Genomic DNA, 18,347 nt, shown 5'->3' on the forward strand with positions numbered 1-18,347 from the left:
TTTTATTATTTATACCCCGCCCATCTGGCTGGGTTTCCAGTAGCAGCCACTCTTAAAGTGGGTGGCCCCACCTGTCACGCTGTAAGTGTGATCGTCTTCCAAAGCAACTACTCTATTCTGAACTTAAAAATGGAAAGCATAATGCTGGTGGTCAACAAAAGAGGTTTAAAGACTGTCTCAAGCCAAATCTAAAAAAACGTAGTATAAACACTGACAACTGGGAAACCCTGGCCTGCGAGTGCTCCATGTGGAGAACAGCCTTTATCAAAAGTGTCATGGGCTTTGAAGACACTCGATCTCAGGACGCAAGGGAGAAACGTGATAAGAGGAAGGCATGCTTGGCAAATCCACACCATGATCAACTCCCGCCTGGAAACCAATGTCCCCACTGTGGAAGGATGTGTGGATCCAGAGTTGGACTCCACAGTCACTTATGGACCCATTGTTAAAACTGTGTTTATGGAAGACAATCTTACTCGGATACAAGTGATCGCCAAAGAAGAAGAAGCAGAGTACTAAAAAAGATCAGGGATTTAAATCACCCTGCTAATACAAATAGTCTTTGGACACCCTCCTGCAAGGTGCCTTTTACTCCTCTAGGATAGCTGCACTGTTTTGGAAAGTCCAGCTAACGAATCTTCGTTCTCCAAAACCTGAACAAGGAAAGAACTGAGCAGCAATAAAAGTGTTCCACCACAGTCGTGCCCCCCTTACTCTAGCCCCCCTTCACTCCTAGGTAAAAGCCCTACTCATGAATTTATCATGGGTATGCCTAGAACCATAGCCCTCTCCCTACACATGAGCAACTCTACAGGCAAGTCAGGGTGTGAGTACAGCAAAAGGTTCTGTTAAACTGAAAAGCTGTTCTGCTTCTTCCATCCATCTCATCGAACACCACTTCTGGACACAGTAGAAATGCACCTCCCCATCTTATCGTTTCACACAAAGGACAACGTTCTGAATGTGACAGGGAAGAAGGATAGAAGACCCTCTGTCCATAATTAATGTCTTGCACATCCTGGAGGTCTGAAACACGGTCTGACATTTAACGCTTTGCTGAGCTAGCAGGCAATAAAGCAAGGCTTCAGCCTGAGAAATAGGATCAGGGACACTTTGTGGCTGCTCTTTAGAACAAACACATCAAGACACACAGACCCAAGCGGAGGAATGAAGGGTGGGGAGTGGGGATGGAAAAAGAGCAAAAGCTTGTCCAGAATACTCTGCATCAAAATGTCAGGCTTCTCTTGGAAATAGTGGAAGGGAAGCTAAGAATTAACTACTTAAGACACAGGAGCATATAGGAAATGCTGAACTGCTTGGAACCTCAAGTGTGTGAAGAACACCCTTAGGCATAGCTGCCAAGTTTTCCCTTTTCTCGCGAGGAAGCCTATTCAGCATAAGGGAAAATCCCTGTAAAAAAGGGATAACTTGGCAGCTATGCCCTTAGGTGACAAGATATAGGTGGATCATTCGGCAACTTAATCCACAAGAGATGCTTGTACAGTCCTCAGACACACCATTCTTAGACACACGAATCACAAAGTTAATTAAACCAAATAATGGCAGTTCCTCCTCAATTCTCTGTAAAAGCACTTTGTGCCATACATAAACACACAAAGTCTATACACTTTTTTTTTAATTATTTGCAATGTTTATTCAGTATTGCACACATTGGATTCCTGCAAATTCTAACACGGACTTGCTCTCTGTTTAAGAGTTGTTTGTTTAAGGAAGCACACTCTACAGTGCTGAGAAGGACACAAGTCTCCTTATCATAGGGGAAAAGCAAAGCTCTACACATCCTCTCAAACCCTTCCACATCAACAAGCAATCTTATTCTTATTCTTTTCATTTATTAAATGTGTAACTGCCCTTCATCTATAGATCTCAGGCAGATGCACAATAAAAATATTACAATACAAAAGATACAAAATGCACAATATTTCCTGCAGCAAAGCCATCCCTCCTACACAGTTCATGCTAACTAGATATTCCACATTTGCTTTTGAACAGAGACTCAGGGGAATATTGTATAAGGGATAACATGTGGCTGAGGGATGTTTCAGGCAGCCTTCTAGATAAAGCACCCAATACTGCCTCCTGGTACCCTCAGAGAAGCGCTTGATTATGTGAATCATTGCAAATCATGCATTTCTGAGTAGTCACCAATTTGCATCTGGGTTGCCCATGTCACCAAATGGACAGCACTTCAGAACCAATGGACATTCACAGCTAGATTTAAGAGCAGTGAAGAGCTACCTAGGCATGTTAAGAACCCTATTGTGTTATTAGGGATCTTGAATTGGATTCTGAAACAGTTCTAATATAAAAATGCCTTCCCATCAGACTGCATATAACATCTTACTTATTGTTATACTTATATCCCAACTTTCCTCCAAAGAGTTCGAAGTGGTGTACATAGTCCTCCCATTTTATACATACAGCAACCCTGCGAGGTAGGTAGAGTGAGGATGCATGCAAAACAAAACAAAAACTCCTAAAAAGGAATATTTGTTCCATGTCCACTTATACCGCCCAAAGCTACAAATCCAACTTTATTAAAATTGGATTTTTTTTTCCCCCTCCTTACCGCTACAGGCCTGTTCCCAAGGAAGTTGAGATCACTGTTTTCTCCAAAAAGGTAGCCCTCGGGATGTGTAGAATCAAACTTCTCACCTCCCATGATGAAGTGACTGGCAAAGTAGCTTCCTGAAAGAGAGAGGGGAGCAAAGAGGCTGGTTAGAATTAGAAGCAGAGAAAGGGGTTCAGTATACTGTACTGTACTATGAAGGAAGGGAAGCACCACAGAGGTTCTAATTATCAACACGGACACAGACAGTACAATGCATTGTGGAATAACGCGTGGAAACGAATGCTTCAATTTTAAAATAACAGTAAGCTCCTAGCCCTCATGGTTGCGGAGATATTTACTTGTTTCATTCAAAACTCCAAAACCAGAAGAGGTGAGTCAGTAGCAAACATTTTATTTTCCCGTCCCTCCTTGCAGCCTGCTACCTCTACAAATGTACAGTATGCCTGCCTCCAAGCCATATGATGTTTCTCTTCCAACATATGATGTTTCTCTTCCATTTCCTGGCAGAGTTTCCAAATTTGCAAACTGAAAAAGGAAAGGAAAAACGGGGTTTCTGGCACTTTTATAGTGCTTTTAACTGTTATGTGTATTGAACTTCACATAAATAAATCGACTTCCTGATTTGTAGCTCAGCCGCTTACCGGTAGCCACTAGGCTTAAATTTACATTATTTGTTAATAACTACATTTTATAAGTCATTGGTTGCGTGGGTAACTGTTATAGATTCCACACCATATTTTTACAGCCCAGTACAGCATTTTTCACAGGTGTGCACTTAAGCCTCTCCCACAATTGTAAACCATGAATAATAATGATGCTGAGAAACAGTCCAAAGGCTATCACTTAAGGAGACTGCAACACTTGCAGAGACAACACGAGGTCTGTTGCCGGAGTAACACATACATTTCCCCATAGTAGGGTTTAGCAGCATTGTTCAGGTTAGCTGAACCCCTGTGATTGGTTTTATTCTCTCTTATAGGATTCAAAACAGACAGACGTGTGCTGAATTTATTTGACATCTCTACCAGAGATACACTCTGCCCACCGAAGGAGCAAATATGTATAGGAGTACTCTTTGATACCTGGAAGTCCTAGCTGGTCTTTGGGCAGTAGGTTCACCAGCTACAGCCATTCCTATATACAAGTAGGCTTGCCATGGTAACCTATGCTCTGATAAACCCGGATTGCCGCAATGCACTGAGTGGTTGCCATTTCAAGATGACTTACGGTAGATGCTACAGCTAGTACCAGCTCCTAGTTTGCCGAGTGGAGCTGCTAGCTTGAGCTACATGACTCTGGTTTCGAAAGGAACCACACCGACTGCCAATATATTTCCTGTCCAAATTCCAAGACGTCAGCAATAACTTTAAAAAGCCCTAGACAGCCTCAGACAGAGACATTCGAAGGAGGCACCTCTCCCTCTGTTGTCTTGCCTAAGCATTAAATTCTTCTGGAGAGGCCCTTCTCTGCATCCCACCTCTGAGAGTCGTACATTACGTGCTTCTTCTTCTTTGGCGATCTCTTGTAGCCGAGTAAGATTGTCTTCCATATACACGGTTTTAACAATGAGTCTAAGTGACTGTGGAGGCCAACTCTGGATCCACACATCCTTCCACAGTGGGGACATTGGTTTCTGGGTGGGAGTTGATCACGGTGTGGATTTGCCAACCGTGCCTTCCTCTTAGCATGTTTCTCCCTTGCGTCCTGAGTTCGAGTGTCTTCAAAGTCTGTTACTGTACACCTTTGGTAAAAGCTGTTCTCCACTTGGAGCACTCGCAGGCAAGTGTTTCCCAATTGTTGGTGCTTATACTACATTTTTTTTAGATTTGCCTTGAGACAGTCTTTAAACCTCTTTTGTTGACCACCAGCATTACACTTTCCATTTTTAAATTCGGAACAACCTAGGGGTTGGGTCAGGTTGGCTCCTGCAAACGGGGCAGACCCAGGGGGTGGGACGCAAAATCACTCCTATCCAGACTCAGATTGGCTAGGAATCCACCTACCCATGTGCACACATCCTGGGCCGCTCCTCTGGGCAGCCAGTATTTCCTTGTCAAGAGTGCAAGGGACTGTGGGGCACCAATATAGCTCCTTGCCAAGGGCGCAAGGAAGCCTAGGTACACCTCTGATTATGTAGCAATGGAAGAGGAAGGTCCTTCTCTGTTGTGGCACCCTGTCTGTGGTATGGCCATTCCTCTGAGGTCCAGCTGGCACCAACTTTGGCTCTGTTCTGGTACCACGTTAGTACTTGGTTCCTCAAGCATGTATGAACTAGTATTAATCTTGCAGCCTAATGTTACAGCTTTAAGATGAATATTTTATAGACCATTTTACTCGCTCTTGGTTTTGTTGATGCCGTGTCGTCTGCACAAATTGTGAACCCCGCAATGTGATATAGGACAGGGTATATAAATAAGTTATTAAATGCACAAATGATACATTCCTAGAAGTTTGAAGTTTTCTGCAGAGAAATAAAGCCATGGAAATTTTTTCAGCCCATGTTTAAAAAAAGCCTTGAGGTCATCTCACTGAGGCACTATGTTCCATATTGAAAAAGTGGCTTTATGGATCACATCCAAAGTTAGTCACAGTCATGAGCACACCCACTGAAATCAATGGACTTAAGAATATGACAAATTCTGTGTATCACCCAGTGCATGTTTTTTTTAAAAAAACGGTTTGAGGTACCACCAAAAAAAGAACATTTGAACAAAAATGGAAATCTTGCAATTGCTCTCCTCAGATTGTGATCGACTTCCACAGCAGTGGAATTTGAGACTACCCTGCCACATAAAAATAATAGGATATGGCAACACTTGGAAAACTCTGTATGGAATTTAAACAAGAGGGTAACAAACTTCTCTCTTTACAGCTCACACTACAGCTTCCTTCAGATCTCTTTTATTGACTGTTCGTTTGAACATCTTAGAATAGAACCACTCACAGCAGGCTTGCAATTTGTTTACATACACTTACCCATGCCCCCTCTAATGCACTTTTATCCCAACTACGGATTTGGCAAAAAGGTCAAATGCACTTTTAACAATCTAGTATTACAATGCTAGCGGTAATAGATAGGCCTTTGCTTTTAAAGAAAACGAGGATAAGAGCTTTCCCCTGCATAGCGGTTTCATTTGTTGTCCATTCCACAACAGCTTGGTTAACCTTGAAGGTATTACACAGAGCATACCTTGCCATTACAAACTTTTACATGACTGCTCTCCTGAAACTGCAAATTATTCAAGCTTTGCCCGTCCTCTGATCCAAACGAGCAAAACCACATCACCGCTACTGCCATAGTAATGCTTTTATAGAACAGGCCATAGAAGTAAGAATTACACACTCATCTTTAAGAAGGAATATATAAACATTCCTATTTCACAAGCTATTTTCCAGTTGGGTGGGTTGAGGGCCGTTATTAAAAGCCACACGCTGCAACAGTTAATTCAAAACGTGCTCTCTTCACTCCTCTGCTGTCCTCACCTTGAGGTGAAGATTGGTAGAACTATACAAAAGTCAGCTGAATCATCACTTGATAGGTTACAGAAATGTGTAATGACAATTACTCCTAGTAATTGCTTCCGTAGCACATTTTAATCTGGTGAGGGACATTATTTTATTTTAAAAATATTTATAGCCCACCCTTTCACCCGTAAAACTTTCAAGGTGACTTTATAGACTATTACGTTTGGCCACGCAATGACTCTTTTGGGTGGGTTACTACGGCTCCTAATTTACAGATGGGGAACCAAGGCTTATGGTATATAAAGAAACTTCAGCTTGGGTAACAAGCCTGCACAATGAGTCAATATCAGAAAGATGGATCTTAAACCGGGCCAGAAACTCTAGAAGACCAAACTTCCTCTTCAGTTCTCATAATATTTTGTACATGGCTTTGCACATATTGAACCAGTCTCTAGCCAGCATGATTTATCTTCATCTTCTTCTATTTTCCAGACACAACCACAACATTTACAATGTTTTTTCCCCTTTTTGTGTGTATGCAAGCTGCCCGAGGTATTACCCGCTGCAGAAAGGGAATATACACATTTTTAAATGAATAAACGAACAATCCATTTCACAGTGCTTTTCCTCTATCTGTTCACATCAACAAGGCTTCATGAGTGTCAGATTCTTTGTGGGGGGCACTGATGGAGTGGGGATGTGTTTACCCCCATGCAAAGACATTTACACCTTGGCTAGAGACAAATTAGGAATGGTCTTGTGATAAGAAACAGCAGCATCAAGCAGTAGTATCCCACAACCAAGTACAGAATATAAATGCATTTTGCATGACGTTGTCGTGTGAACACGGATTAACAACTCTGCCCTGGAAACACAGTGATTGCACAGTAAACGGATGTGTGAACACAGTCGCTATCTTAGCAGGACTCTGCTTCAAATCTGTTGACCATCATCCACTCGACAACTGCATCGAGCCACTGGTTCAGCCTGAGTCTCTCCTGACTCAGATCTGATAGCAAAGCAGAGCCAAGTGTCATCAGGATACTGACACTGTACCCCAAACCTCCTATTGGTTTGCTCCAAACAGATTCATATAGATGTTATGTAGCATTGGGATAAGAAGAGTATCATGGTTAAATTGCCAAAACCTAGATGTGTAGCCCCCCCCCCCAGCCGCTGTAGGGTTGCACTCTGCCACCTCTCCCTCGAAGGAGGTCATTTGTTAGGGCAACCAAGGCCAATTCCGTGCCAAGCCCAGGCCTGAAGCCAGACTGAAATGGGTGCAGTTAAAACAACTGCATGTATAACAACCATTTCAAAACTAATACAGATACCAAGCAGATTAAAAATAAAATCTCCATTTAGGAGGCTTGAACATATTTGCCATTGACCTAGTAGCTGCCATTTCATTCTGAATTTTAAGTTTAACACACTCCTTTTTTGTGTGTACACTGCCTTTTCATGGTGTCTGAAAGGCAGTGCAGAATGTTTCAAAAGAAATGAAAATATAAAGGCAACAGTTCAAAATGAAACAGAGCTCTCTTTTACAAAACATCTCCTGAAAAACCTGAAGCATCCCCTTGCAAGCGTCGATACTGTATATTTGTCAGCAAAAACAGCCCTATACAATTGTTTCCAAACAAGAACACCAGGCACCTCCACAGACGCCAAGATGCAGCTCATCATTTAGGAAGGTTCTGCAATCAATTATTGATGCCTGCTGCTTTCTGGCCCCATTTTTTCCATGTACATAATTTATAGGGAAACAAGAGTTGGGGGGGGGAGAGAGAGGCAGACAGACAGACATTTGAAAGAACCCCAGAGCTCACCAAAACCAATGCAGGCACATGACGGAGGGGCAAGAGAAAAGGAATGCAGTTTGACCAGAGAGTGAATCTAGCCTTCTAATGAAACATGGAGGAAGCTGAGAGATGCAGGAACTCATTTAAAAGTCAGCATAGTTAAACCCTTGCAACATTCTTCAAAACCGGATGCAGAATCACAGCAAGCCACACATTTAGGTGACCAGATGCAATGGAGGTCAGGATTCAGTTGAGCAGAAGAAAGCTGAGCCTGGCAGGGGCTGCAGGAGTGTGCATATAAGGTTGCCATATTCCAGAAAGTAAAAATGTTGCTGAGCTTTTTGCCATACTTTTTTTTTTGCCATTTTCCACCCAGAAACTGCTTCCAACTGCAGTATTCTGGGCATGTCCGGGAATTCCATGTACAACCTTAGACCTGTACTTATCAAAAATCCCTCCTCTTGCCCCTCTGTTAGTCTATGAGCTTCCAGTTCATCTTGTCTACACATTATTACCTCACCCTGCACACGTGGCTTTAGATCCTGGTCTCCAAAGAATCCATTATGAAGTGCTGAAGAGATCTTATTTGATATTTTGCAGCAAAGCAACCTGTCCACAAAAAAGGTCTATGGGAGGGAGCATAATGGCCAAATGGCTCCGAGTTCAAGTTTGCTTTTCAATGCTTTAATATGCAAGGGAGTGTAGCACACACTCCCATAATCAAGGCTAAGAGACTCAGCTGTGAACTACGCAGTCCCCAGTTTGAGCCTCCCCTCAGCTGCCACCAGAAGAACAAAATTCACCTATGCTCCCTGACAGCCCAGCAAGCTGCTTGTTGTTTCCCAGTGACAAAAGCACACAGCAACAACCAAGTGTCAGGCAGCAACAGCAGAACTACACTTTTAGAAAACAACTGGTTAGACCCCACACAGCCGTGTGCCTTACGGATAGTGAGTGGTAGCTTTATATTTTTTATCTTTCCAAAATTAATCTCAGGGGTCAACTGGCTGCTTTAATTACAAAGACCTCTCCAGAGAGACTAGTCTTCGTTACCCTGGTGTACAGACACTTATTAGCAAGTCAGAACCCACAAAAGTTTGCATCATCCTAGAAGCAAAGTGGGGAAGCCTGGAGAGAACATGGCAAAGCACCTTAATATCACTTCTGTGTAAGCAGTAAGGATATTCTGCAGTCCAACCTATTGTGATTAGAACCTAAGGCCCATGGGCCAGAAGCAGCCCACGGAGCCGTTTAACCGGCCCATGAGCTGCCCCCGAACCGAGCTGCCCGCTCAGTGAGTCCCCACACGCTGCGCTAAACCAGCACAGCGCGGGGACTCTCTTCCGTGTCTCGGAAATCGCTTCTGCGCATGCCCAGATGCCGAAAACCGGTTTTGTGCAGGCATGATTTCCGGCATTTGGGCATGCGCAGAAGCGATTTTAGGTGCCCTGGACATGCACAGACACGATTTCCAGCATTGCACTGCGCTGGCCCATGGAGGATCTCCGCAGGAGTGATCTGGCCCATGCCCGGTAAGTCTTGCCGACCCCTGCTCTACTTTCTCAGTAGCTTTGGTAAGTGGGGAATCCTGATGTTAGGTTCACTTTGGAGGGTAAGCAGGAATCAACCTTGTCTTGGAATTGTAGAGTTGGAAAGGACCACAAGGGTCCAACCCCTTGCAATGCAGGAATATTTTTGCCCAACATTGAGCTTGAACTCATGACCCTGAGATTAAAAGCCCCGTGCTCTACCGACTGAGCTATCCCAGTTTTAGATGTCTTCTGAAAACTACATTATCCAGGCCTTTGCAATATGTATTTGTTTCCTTTCAAATCAACCAGTATTTACTGATGTTTTATTTGTGTCTTTCCTGATGCCTTTACTGATTTTATTGTAATCCTGTATTGCTACTGTCAGGGGACCTTCCTACAGGGAACCTCCCCCCATCCATCCTGCTGACCAACACTTTGCCCAGTGAGAGCAGCAGCAACGGGTCACGTGGGAGGAATGAGGAAGTTAGCGGGATGGAAGAGACAAGACTCAGTGATGTGGGAGAGCCCTTGCTTGACCAACAGTTAGAGGGGAACACGCAGCCCCTTCTGGCGCCCGAATTCAGGCGCACCACTAAACGTAAGGTCGAGAGGAGGCGTTTTCGGGGTGCCCAATCTCTTATGCTGGTCACGCAACAGGAAACGTCCACTCCCGGATTCAGCGAGTGACTAGGAGGTCATGTTTTCTGCTATCTCTGCACTGTAAATATTATGCACAATAAAACCGTTAAAAGACAAGCACGGACTTGGGCGTCTTTACTCGAGAGTAGCCGCAGCAACACCATTACAGCTACATACTGCTGCATTATGCCTTTATGAAAGTGCAGACTTATACATATTTGAATAAATAAATGAACCATCACATTCTGCCAGTGCACGGATTTCTGCTTGTGCCATGGGACTTTCCACCCCTTGCACCCTCTGCAAAGCTGCTCCAGGTGGTTGGGGGGACCTTTAGAACCAATTTAATGGGGGCACTGGGAGGAGGATAGGGGAGAGCATTCTGTTTCACAATGATAAATCCTTGTGCTGATGGAACAAGAAGCTCAGAGCTACATTAAAATCCACCCTAAATAAATAAAAGAAGAAGAATCCTTAGGTTTTAGAGCTTTCATACTTAGGGTGCATGAGCAAATTTTAAAAACAGATCTTTCTGATTTTTGTGTTTGTGCGCTAGAGATAAAGAGATGATGATAAAGTGTACCGCACTTTAACGGGTTCAAAATGCTTCCTATATTCACTCACTACTTTCTACATCAAACCTGCTAGTTGGAACATGTTTACTATTGCTCCCATACAGACCAACCAGAAGTTCAATAAATAAGGCTTAAAAATCACTTGTTACATACAAAGCTAATGAATTCCCGCCAGTTGCATGCATACTCGATCACTGCAGCAACAAGCATAGCAAGTGTCCAGATTAATAACAGATGCACCTTTCCTAATGACTTGCTATATATGCAGAAAACACTCTATTCATCAAAGGTGTACAGCCACTTCATATACTTCTAAGCCCCCTGCCACCTGGCAAAGCCATCCGCACACCTCATCAGGAAACCGCAGATCAACCTAATGCAATATAACTGTGTCAGGAGCATAGGGGGAAAGCTGGAATCACTTGCAGATCCTATAACTGAAACAGGTGAGCCAAGCTGCAGAACACCTATCAGATCACATATATGTAGCTGATAAAACACTTAACACGCTTTCCAAAAAAGCATTTACTCATGTTACAAATTACAAATGCCCTTGGGTGGTATTTACAATTATGATTTTAGAAGCTCTTAACCTCAGTCTATAACAAAAGATCTCAAAACACAAGCAAGCAGATCACTTAGGGAAGTAAGCCAAGCCACAGAATACAACTGAAGCCCCAATATGCACTCTTAATGTCAAGGAATTGCACACCGTCACTGACTGCTACTCAACCTAACTCAAAAACACTGCCTTGCACCTCTATACATACAGTATATTGTTAGAGGTTTGAAGGGTTGCTCTGGAAGATACTAGTGGGTTGCTTCCATGCATGTATTTCTGTAACCGTGAGATTAGAACAGGGGTCGGCAAGCTACGGCCCACGGACCGAATCTGGCCCAATAGCCCTCTGGATCCGGCCCACAAACAGTTCTGCAATCGGCGCGATCGCCATTTTTTCTTTGGGGGGCATTTTTTTTGCAGTTTGCCCCCCGGACTACATCTCCCAGCATACTCCGAGGTTGCTCAGACTTCCGCGATGCTGGCCAATCCGAAGCCTTAGCAACCTCAGCCCCCCCTTCCATTGGCCGGTTTCACGCAAGCCGTAGGCCAATGGCGACCCTTCCCGAGATTCGCTGCTCCAATCGGGGTGAGGCGCAGGGCAGGGCGCCTTGTTGACGTCTAGCTCCAAGAAGGGAGGAGGAGAAGCGAAGGGGCGGGAAGAAGCGGGAGCAGAGAGCCCGCAAGGAGGGAAGAGGGGGAGGAGGAGAAGGAGGAGGACTCTTCTGTGCTGCTCGGCAGTGGCACATTATCAGCACGGTCATGGACACCCCAGGGTAGGGGCCCTTCCCGGAGGGGTGGCTGCGGCCCCTCCACACAAGCCGAGGCCCAGCGCTGGTGGGGCGCCCCCTCCCCAGCCCAGCTCTGTCTCCAAGAGAAGGAGGGAAGACGTGTGTATGTGTGTGTGTGTGCTCGCGGTCTGGCCCGCCACAAGTTCTGAGGGACAGTGAACCGGCCCCCGCAGAAAAAGTTTGCTGACCCCTGGATTAGAACCTACAAGAGGAAATGTGCTGAACTGGCCAAACCAGTCTCTCTGCAAACTAATGGTCTTAGCTGGCCAGTTAAGTACTGTCATCAGCATCTTCAAAAGCGTGCCATGTTGCCATAGCAACACTAAGTGGAGATGCTTCCAGGATCAGCTACCACCACTACTTCTAACTAGCCTTCTACTTGCTATTTGCCTTTTTAAATTAATTGTGTGGAAGAAGTCACACATCATTTCCAGGTCTTCTCCAAGTGCTCATTTTCCTTCACTGACATGCATACCGTAGCTGCATTAAGCTGCCCATCGACTAAAATGGCCACTTTTAAAGCTGACTTTAAAAACCACACAATGGATTGGCACCAGACCAATGAAATGGATCCTCTATTGGTATATCCGATTGTTAAAAACAACAACAACAATTTCAGTCTCCAACATGGCAACTTTTAAGGGATCTGTTTGGTAAGGGGGGGGGGGAGATGCTGGCAACAAAAACCACCTACTCTTCAAGCCACAATTTTTAACTTGCTGTAAACCCAGACATTTTTTAACTAACATTTCTGAAAAAATTTAATTTGATTTGCTTATAGAGAGAGATCCTCCACATTGATTTTACAAGGAACAAAATTTGCATGCTTTGTAATGGCAGAAAAATCAAAGTAGACTCTGCCTTCAAACCTCAGATATGCAATTGTGGCTCTATAATCATCGCAGTTCTTCCTCAAAGATTTTTTTAAAAAATAGAACAGCAGAACAGATAAGCTGGAAAAACCTCATTCTAAAAATGAAAAGGGTATTGCTGAGACTTGTTTCTTTGTCTGGCTCGTAGTCAGTGAAGGATCTATAAAACTGACTAGATATTCACTGACTGGAGAGAGGAAATCTCTTTGAGGCATATAGCGCCTTCTACTTCACTTGCTGCATAATCATTTGGACACCAGCAACTAAATACAGATAAAGCTCTGGATCAATGTGTGCCTTTGAGAGTTCCCTCCCCTCTTCAGGGTTACATAAAAGATAGAGGAAGGCAATTTGTGTGCCCTAGTAGCTATACTCCGAAACTGCCCACCCACCCATCACTGCCCATCTGTGAAACTATGGCTGGAAGTCTTAATGCATTAATCACTGATTAAAAGCAGGGCTTTCGGTCTAATCAGATTTTGATTCGAGTAGTAAGAGATGTTTAGCATTTCTGTTTGTCACCCAACCTATGTGAAATGCCACTACTAAAACAGCATTTCCTCCCATCTCCACTTCCAAAGGTCCTGGTCCTAGAAGACAGATATATTATTTCTTATATTATATTATATTATTAGAAAGAAAGGCTTGAAGGAGAGGGAAACCTCTACCTCAAGAAATAGGAACCAAATTACAGCTGTTTAACAGACACCTGCCCCAAGAGGACTAAAACCTCATTAAAGACTGTTAAATTGTTGTGGGAAATGCAGTCCTCCTCAAGAAATCTGCAACTTCCGAGGTCACAAAGAAAATGGGGACATAGTTGGTTGGTTAGTTAATTAGTTAGTTAGTTAGTTTATTCAACAAGGTTTATATACTGCTTAATCATCCATAACCTCTCTAAGCAGTTTACATGGAACATGACCAAGGTTTCTATAACGTAGAAGCAAACGCCTGCAAATACAGACATGAAGCCAAACCCAGACCAACCAGGGGCGAAGGAGAAATATATTTGCTTGCATACCGTTCAATCCTAATTATGCTCCCAATGATGCTTGTTTTGTGGGTTAACATTGTGTTGAAGGCCCAGAAGGTGGAAAGCCTAAGGAAAAAAATCGCAGTTGTGCCCTGGACAGAACAGCAGGCTAATTAGCTGCCTACTTTTGCCCTGGTTTGTTGTTTTGTTTTTTTATTTAAGGTAGAAACATTTTATACAGATGCTTACAGAAAGGGAAGGGCTTGTGAACCGGTAAAGCACTAGGCAGCATTTATACCGGAGCCATTTATGCATCAACAAGGGAAACAGACAGCCCTTGTGCTGCTGGCAGTTCAGATAATCCACTTAAGTGCAGAAATCCTCCTTTCCCAAGAGCCCCTTACTGCTCTCGACTGGTCTTACTGGATAGTGTCTAGAGAAACTGAAGAAGATACGTATGATGCAAGTTTGGTGGTGGGGTTAGGGGGGGGAATGTCTTGTCTATTTTTCAGTTTGGAGATTTGTTTAGCTGTGCACGGAGCAGAACAGTCCTGGTCAGCCAGGCCCAAGTGTCTGTCTAACGTGAAAGCGCTGAAAAAGATCCCCCAGCTCTGCTGGACATGATCTAGTTAACTAACCAGATTTAATGAAAAACCTGGAAGGCCTCGACAAGGTCAGCAATTTCTGCTTCAGCCAGAATTAGTTTGTGATATATTGTAATAGGTGTTTTAACTAAAATATACCTCAAGCGTTATTGTAAGGAAATTAATAGATATTTCACAATATGCTCGAGGTTCTAATAAGCCAGGTCTCGGTTTAACACAAGCGAGTTTCCATTCATATTCATGATTTATAGCCACATAAAAGAGTACCAGATCATGCACATTCCCTCATTCTAAGGGAGAAGTGATACAGCCATTTTACTGAAGCTAAGCCAGCCCGAGTCTGGAGCCTCACAATGTAAAGTGGGAAATAAAATGTGCTAAATAAAACAATGATGCACCTAATGCAGGTGTGGGAAACTGTTGGCCCTCCAGATGTTGCTGGACTACAGCTCCCATCATCCCTGGCCATTGGCCAGGCTTGATGGGAGTTGTAGTTCAGCAACATCTAGCAAACCAAAGGTTCCCTACTCTTCATCTTATGTGTTCACAATACAGTGAGTATTATATTGTAATGGTTTGATTGCTCGGCATAATTCTTACTATGTATATTTTTCCATTTCAATGCATGCTTAAATGCTTTCTTTCTTTTAAACACCTCCTCTAAACTGTCTCTCCAGGGGCGTAGGAAGATAGGGGCGGTAGGGGTGGGCCGCCCTGAGCGGCGGGCTCCAAGGGGTGCCATTGCGGGCGCCCACCACACCCCCGGAACGCGAGCCACGCCTCTCCGGGAGGCGCGCCCCGCCCCTGGAACACATGGTCCTCCCCTCCGGGAGGCATGCCCCACCCCCACCCCCGGAGCATGAAGCTCCGCCACTGTGTCTCTCCAATACATTAGTTTACATTTGGGTTTCTTCTCGTAAGGGCACATTTAAACATACAAAAGCCCACCCAGGTCCAAACCAGTAGAGCCTGAAATGGCCTAATCCAGGAAAAGTTTTATGACTTAATTATGTCAATTGTATTAAATTGGTGAGAAATAAAAAGCAGCACACAGGCTTGTGAATCATCCACCCCAAGGGGTTCCAAAATCTGGTCTGTAGGCCACATTGAGGTGGTCTGCAGTGTGTGTGTGTGTGTATCTGTTTGAAGATGGTACATTTATTGCATTAAATATTCATACGAGCTTTTATTGTGTTCTATTTTATTTATTATATTGCATTTTATTGTATTACAGCTTGAATTCTATGGAATTAAAATTTCAGTACAATAAACTGCAAGATACAGGGTGAGTCTTTTAAAAGAGGCCCCGTGGAACATGTGTACTCTGTATCCACGGGGCATCTTTTAAAGAAATCACCCTGTATAAGAAAGAAAAGCAGCAACAAAAATGAAGTTTAAAATCACACAGTATCTAGCACTGCACACTACGATCGCTACAACAGGAAGAAATATCATTATATGGTCCACCAAGACCCTCAACAATTTTCAAATGGAAAAGGTTTGGGAACCACCAAAATGTTTTTAGGTTGAGGGGTTAGGCTTCCATTGAACAGTAAGTACTGTATAGCACTCAAAGCTAGATGATTATAAGGAACCTTATGAAAGGGTATGTTTCCTAACTCACGCTTTCTCCTCTGCCACACTGACACGCAGAAGTGGGCAATATAATCACATTTAAATAGAGTGTCAAGGTGTCTTTTCCCACCTGAATCCTGCCACACCTTCAAACTGTTCCACCTCCTGATCAGATTATCAGTATTCCCCCCCTCCCTATTTTCCTGCACATGGGGCCAAAAAAAGGGCTCCTACGTTTCATAAAGGAACCAGCAAGGCCAGGAGTGAGTTTGGGAATTTCCAGGGAAAAAACCCCGATCGTAGCAGGAAGCTCCATGTATCTGGAGACTTATTTGAAGAAGTATTTAGTATGAATGGTCAATAAACCCAAGCAGCACTTCCTTTTCTCCACAGTAAGCAGCTGATCTGCTGTGACAGAATAAGCCTATGCATTTACCAGAACTAGCTGACTGCCTCCTTCCATGGGCGCCAGTGCAAAATGGAGTGGGGGGGGGGTCGTATCTCTTGAGAAATCTATTGCATTACTATAAATTCAAGCCCGTTTCACAATTTCTGAACGCATACAGCCGATAGGTATTCCACACAAGTAATTTTCAGTCCTGGACTGAGATTTAATTACAGTCAAGTCCACCTACCAGTTTTTCTTCTCACTCGTAAAACGTCTGTCATGTTAACCCAAACCTACTCTGCTGAAAATATACAACCCTATTTCATGTTAAAAGAACTGACCAGGTATCTATAGATCACACCATGTGTCAAGAACTACTGTACTCATATCCAAACCTTGGTCAGTGAACTGAAGCTGCAACTGAGCAGCAGGGTTACAATCAGTAAGATAGGTATTCCAGCACAGTCTTAAAATTTTGCTCTGATAAGATTTTGTATGGTGCTGCTAGAACTCTGCATTCTTCTTTTTAAAAACAAAAAATCAAGAAAGTCATGAGTAATCAAGATTGTCCACCTCCAACTATACGAAAAGTCTAACTTCCAAAACGCTGGCACTATGCAACACTGCTATATACAGTTGGAGGCAGAACAGTTGGCGTGACAGGGCCTTTTCAGGGGTGGCACCTCATATGTGGAATGCCCCCCTGGTGAACTGCTTCTGTCCCCGTTATTAACATTCAGGAGGAATGTTAAAACATTTCTGTTCACCAAGGCACTTGATGGCTGAAAGACCGTACAGTATTCCTTGCAGCCTTGACATTATAAGCTGTGAGGATACGCGACAATTCACAGATTATTTAAATCTTTTTAGATATTCCTAAAGTTCAAGTGCTTATATTTTATTTGTTGATGCATTGTTTTGCTGCTTTGTTATCTGCCATCTTTTGGAGCAAGGGCAGAATAGAAATGTAAAATCACCACCATCCCAAGAGTAGTTTATGTATCTCCATTAGCCTTGCCAGCAACTATCAGAAACATGGAAGAGTAGCAAGGAGACTCACATTGTGGTCGCGCAGATCCACACAGCACTCATTACGGCCAGTAATCACTTGCCACAAGGTGAACCATATTTTTGGCAGCATCCATGTGGTGGTTCTGACATGTGCTCTGGCCTACTTAAGGATCTTTACGGAGATTAAGTACATCTGTCTGTATTCTTGTCCAAGAAACCCCACAGTCACAACAGCTGAATGAACATCATACAGCCATTAATAAAGCAGCATATCCACAACATGCACTCTCTGGAACAGGCACCATAGAGCTTATTTATATCTGCTGCTGACAGGAGCCCAGGAACAAAAGCCAAACTTTGGGGGAGACTAGTTGGTGAGCTTGAACCTATCTCTACATACTTTTAATTGCAGCCATAACCAGTGAAGCCCTCCAGACATTGGACTACAATGCCCATCATCCCCAACATTTGACAAGACTGGTTGGGACCAAGAGGAGTTGCCAGTCAAAAATGTCTGGAGGGCACCAACTGGGGACCCGCTGCTTTTACCCCGTACTTCAATCAAAATATTTTCAGGTTTTCCCACTTATAAGGGAACTGTCTGGAAAAATGCAGGGTGCGGTGGCTTTAGGAAGTTTAGAAGGCTTTGCCAGGGAAACGAGCTACGGTAGTTGCTTTGATCTTGGACAGCTGGAATCTAGCCCTGCTTTTCCCCAGCAGTTTGTGAGCAGGTTGGACTGAGGAGTGCTGGGTGCAGTGGTTTGGAGCCTTTTAAAAAGTTATTGCTTTGGTGAATCCCAGGTCCTGTCCCATCTAGGCTGCAAGAATAAGTGAGAGGGCGATGGCAGCAACTACCAGAGAGCAGGACCTGCTGACAGCACTGCAGGGCTGTTGTGTTACAGTTGGACAGGCTTCCTTGGGGGTTCCCCACCCTTTGTCACACTCTTCTCTCCCCTGTGTCCCTTCC

The 18,347-nt window shown here is 43.9% G+C and overlaps 1 protein-coding gene across 6 annotated transcripts in view; it reads right to left on the bottom strand.

Moving 5' to 3' along the window:
* RNF157 (ring finger protein 157) overlaps positions 1-18,347 on the bottom strand; it is a 75,895-nt gene that overhangs the window by 47,280 nt on the left and 10,268 nt on the right. For all 6 annotated transcript variants that reach the window (XM_035104537.3, XM_035104534.3, XM_035104536.3 and 3 more), the window contains exon 2: positions 2,591-2,709. In XM_035104537.3, coding sequence (XP_034960428.1) covers positions 2,591-2,709 — 119 coding nt within the window. The remainder of the gene's footprint in view (positions 1-2,590; positions 2,710-18,347) is intronic.

The sequence above is a fragment of the Zootoca vivipara genome, chromosome 2 (genome assembly GCF_965207765.1).
Source record: "Zootoca vivipara chromosome 2, rZooViv2.hap1.1, whole genome shotgun sequence".
Taxonomy (NCBI): Eukaryota; Metazoa; Chordata; class Lepidosauria; order Squamata; family Lacertidae; genus Zootoca; species Zootoca vivipara.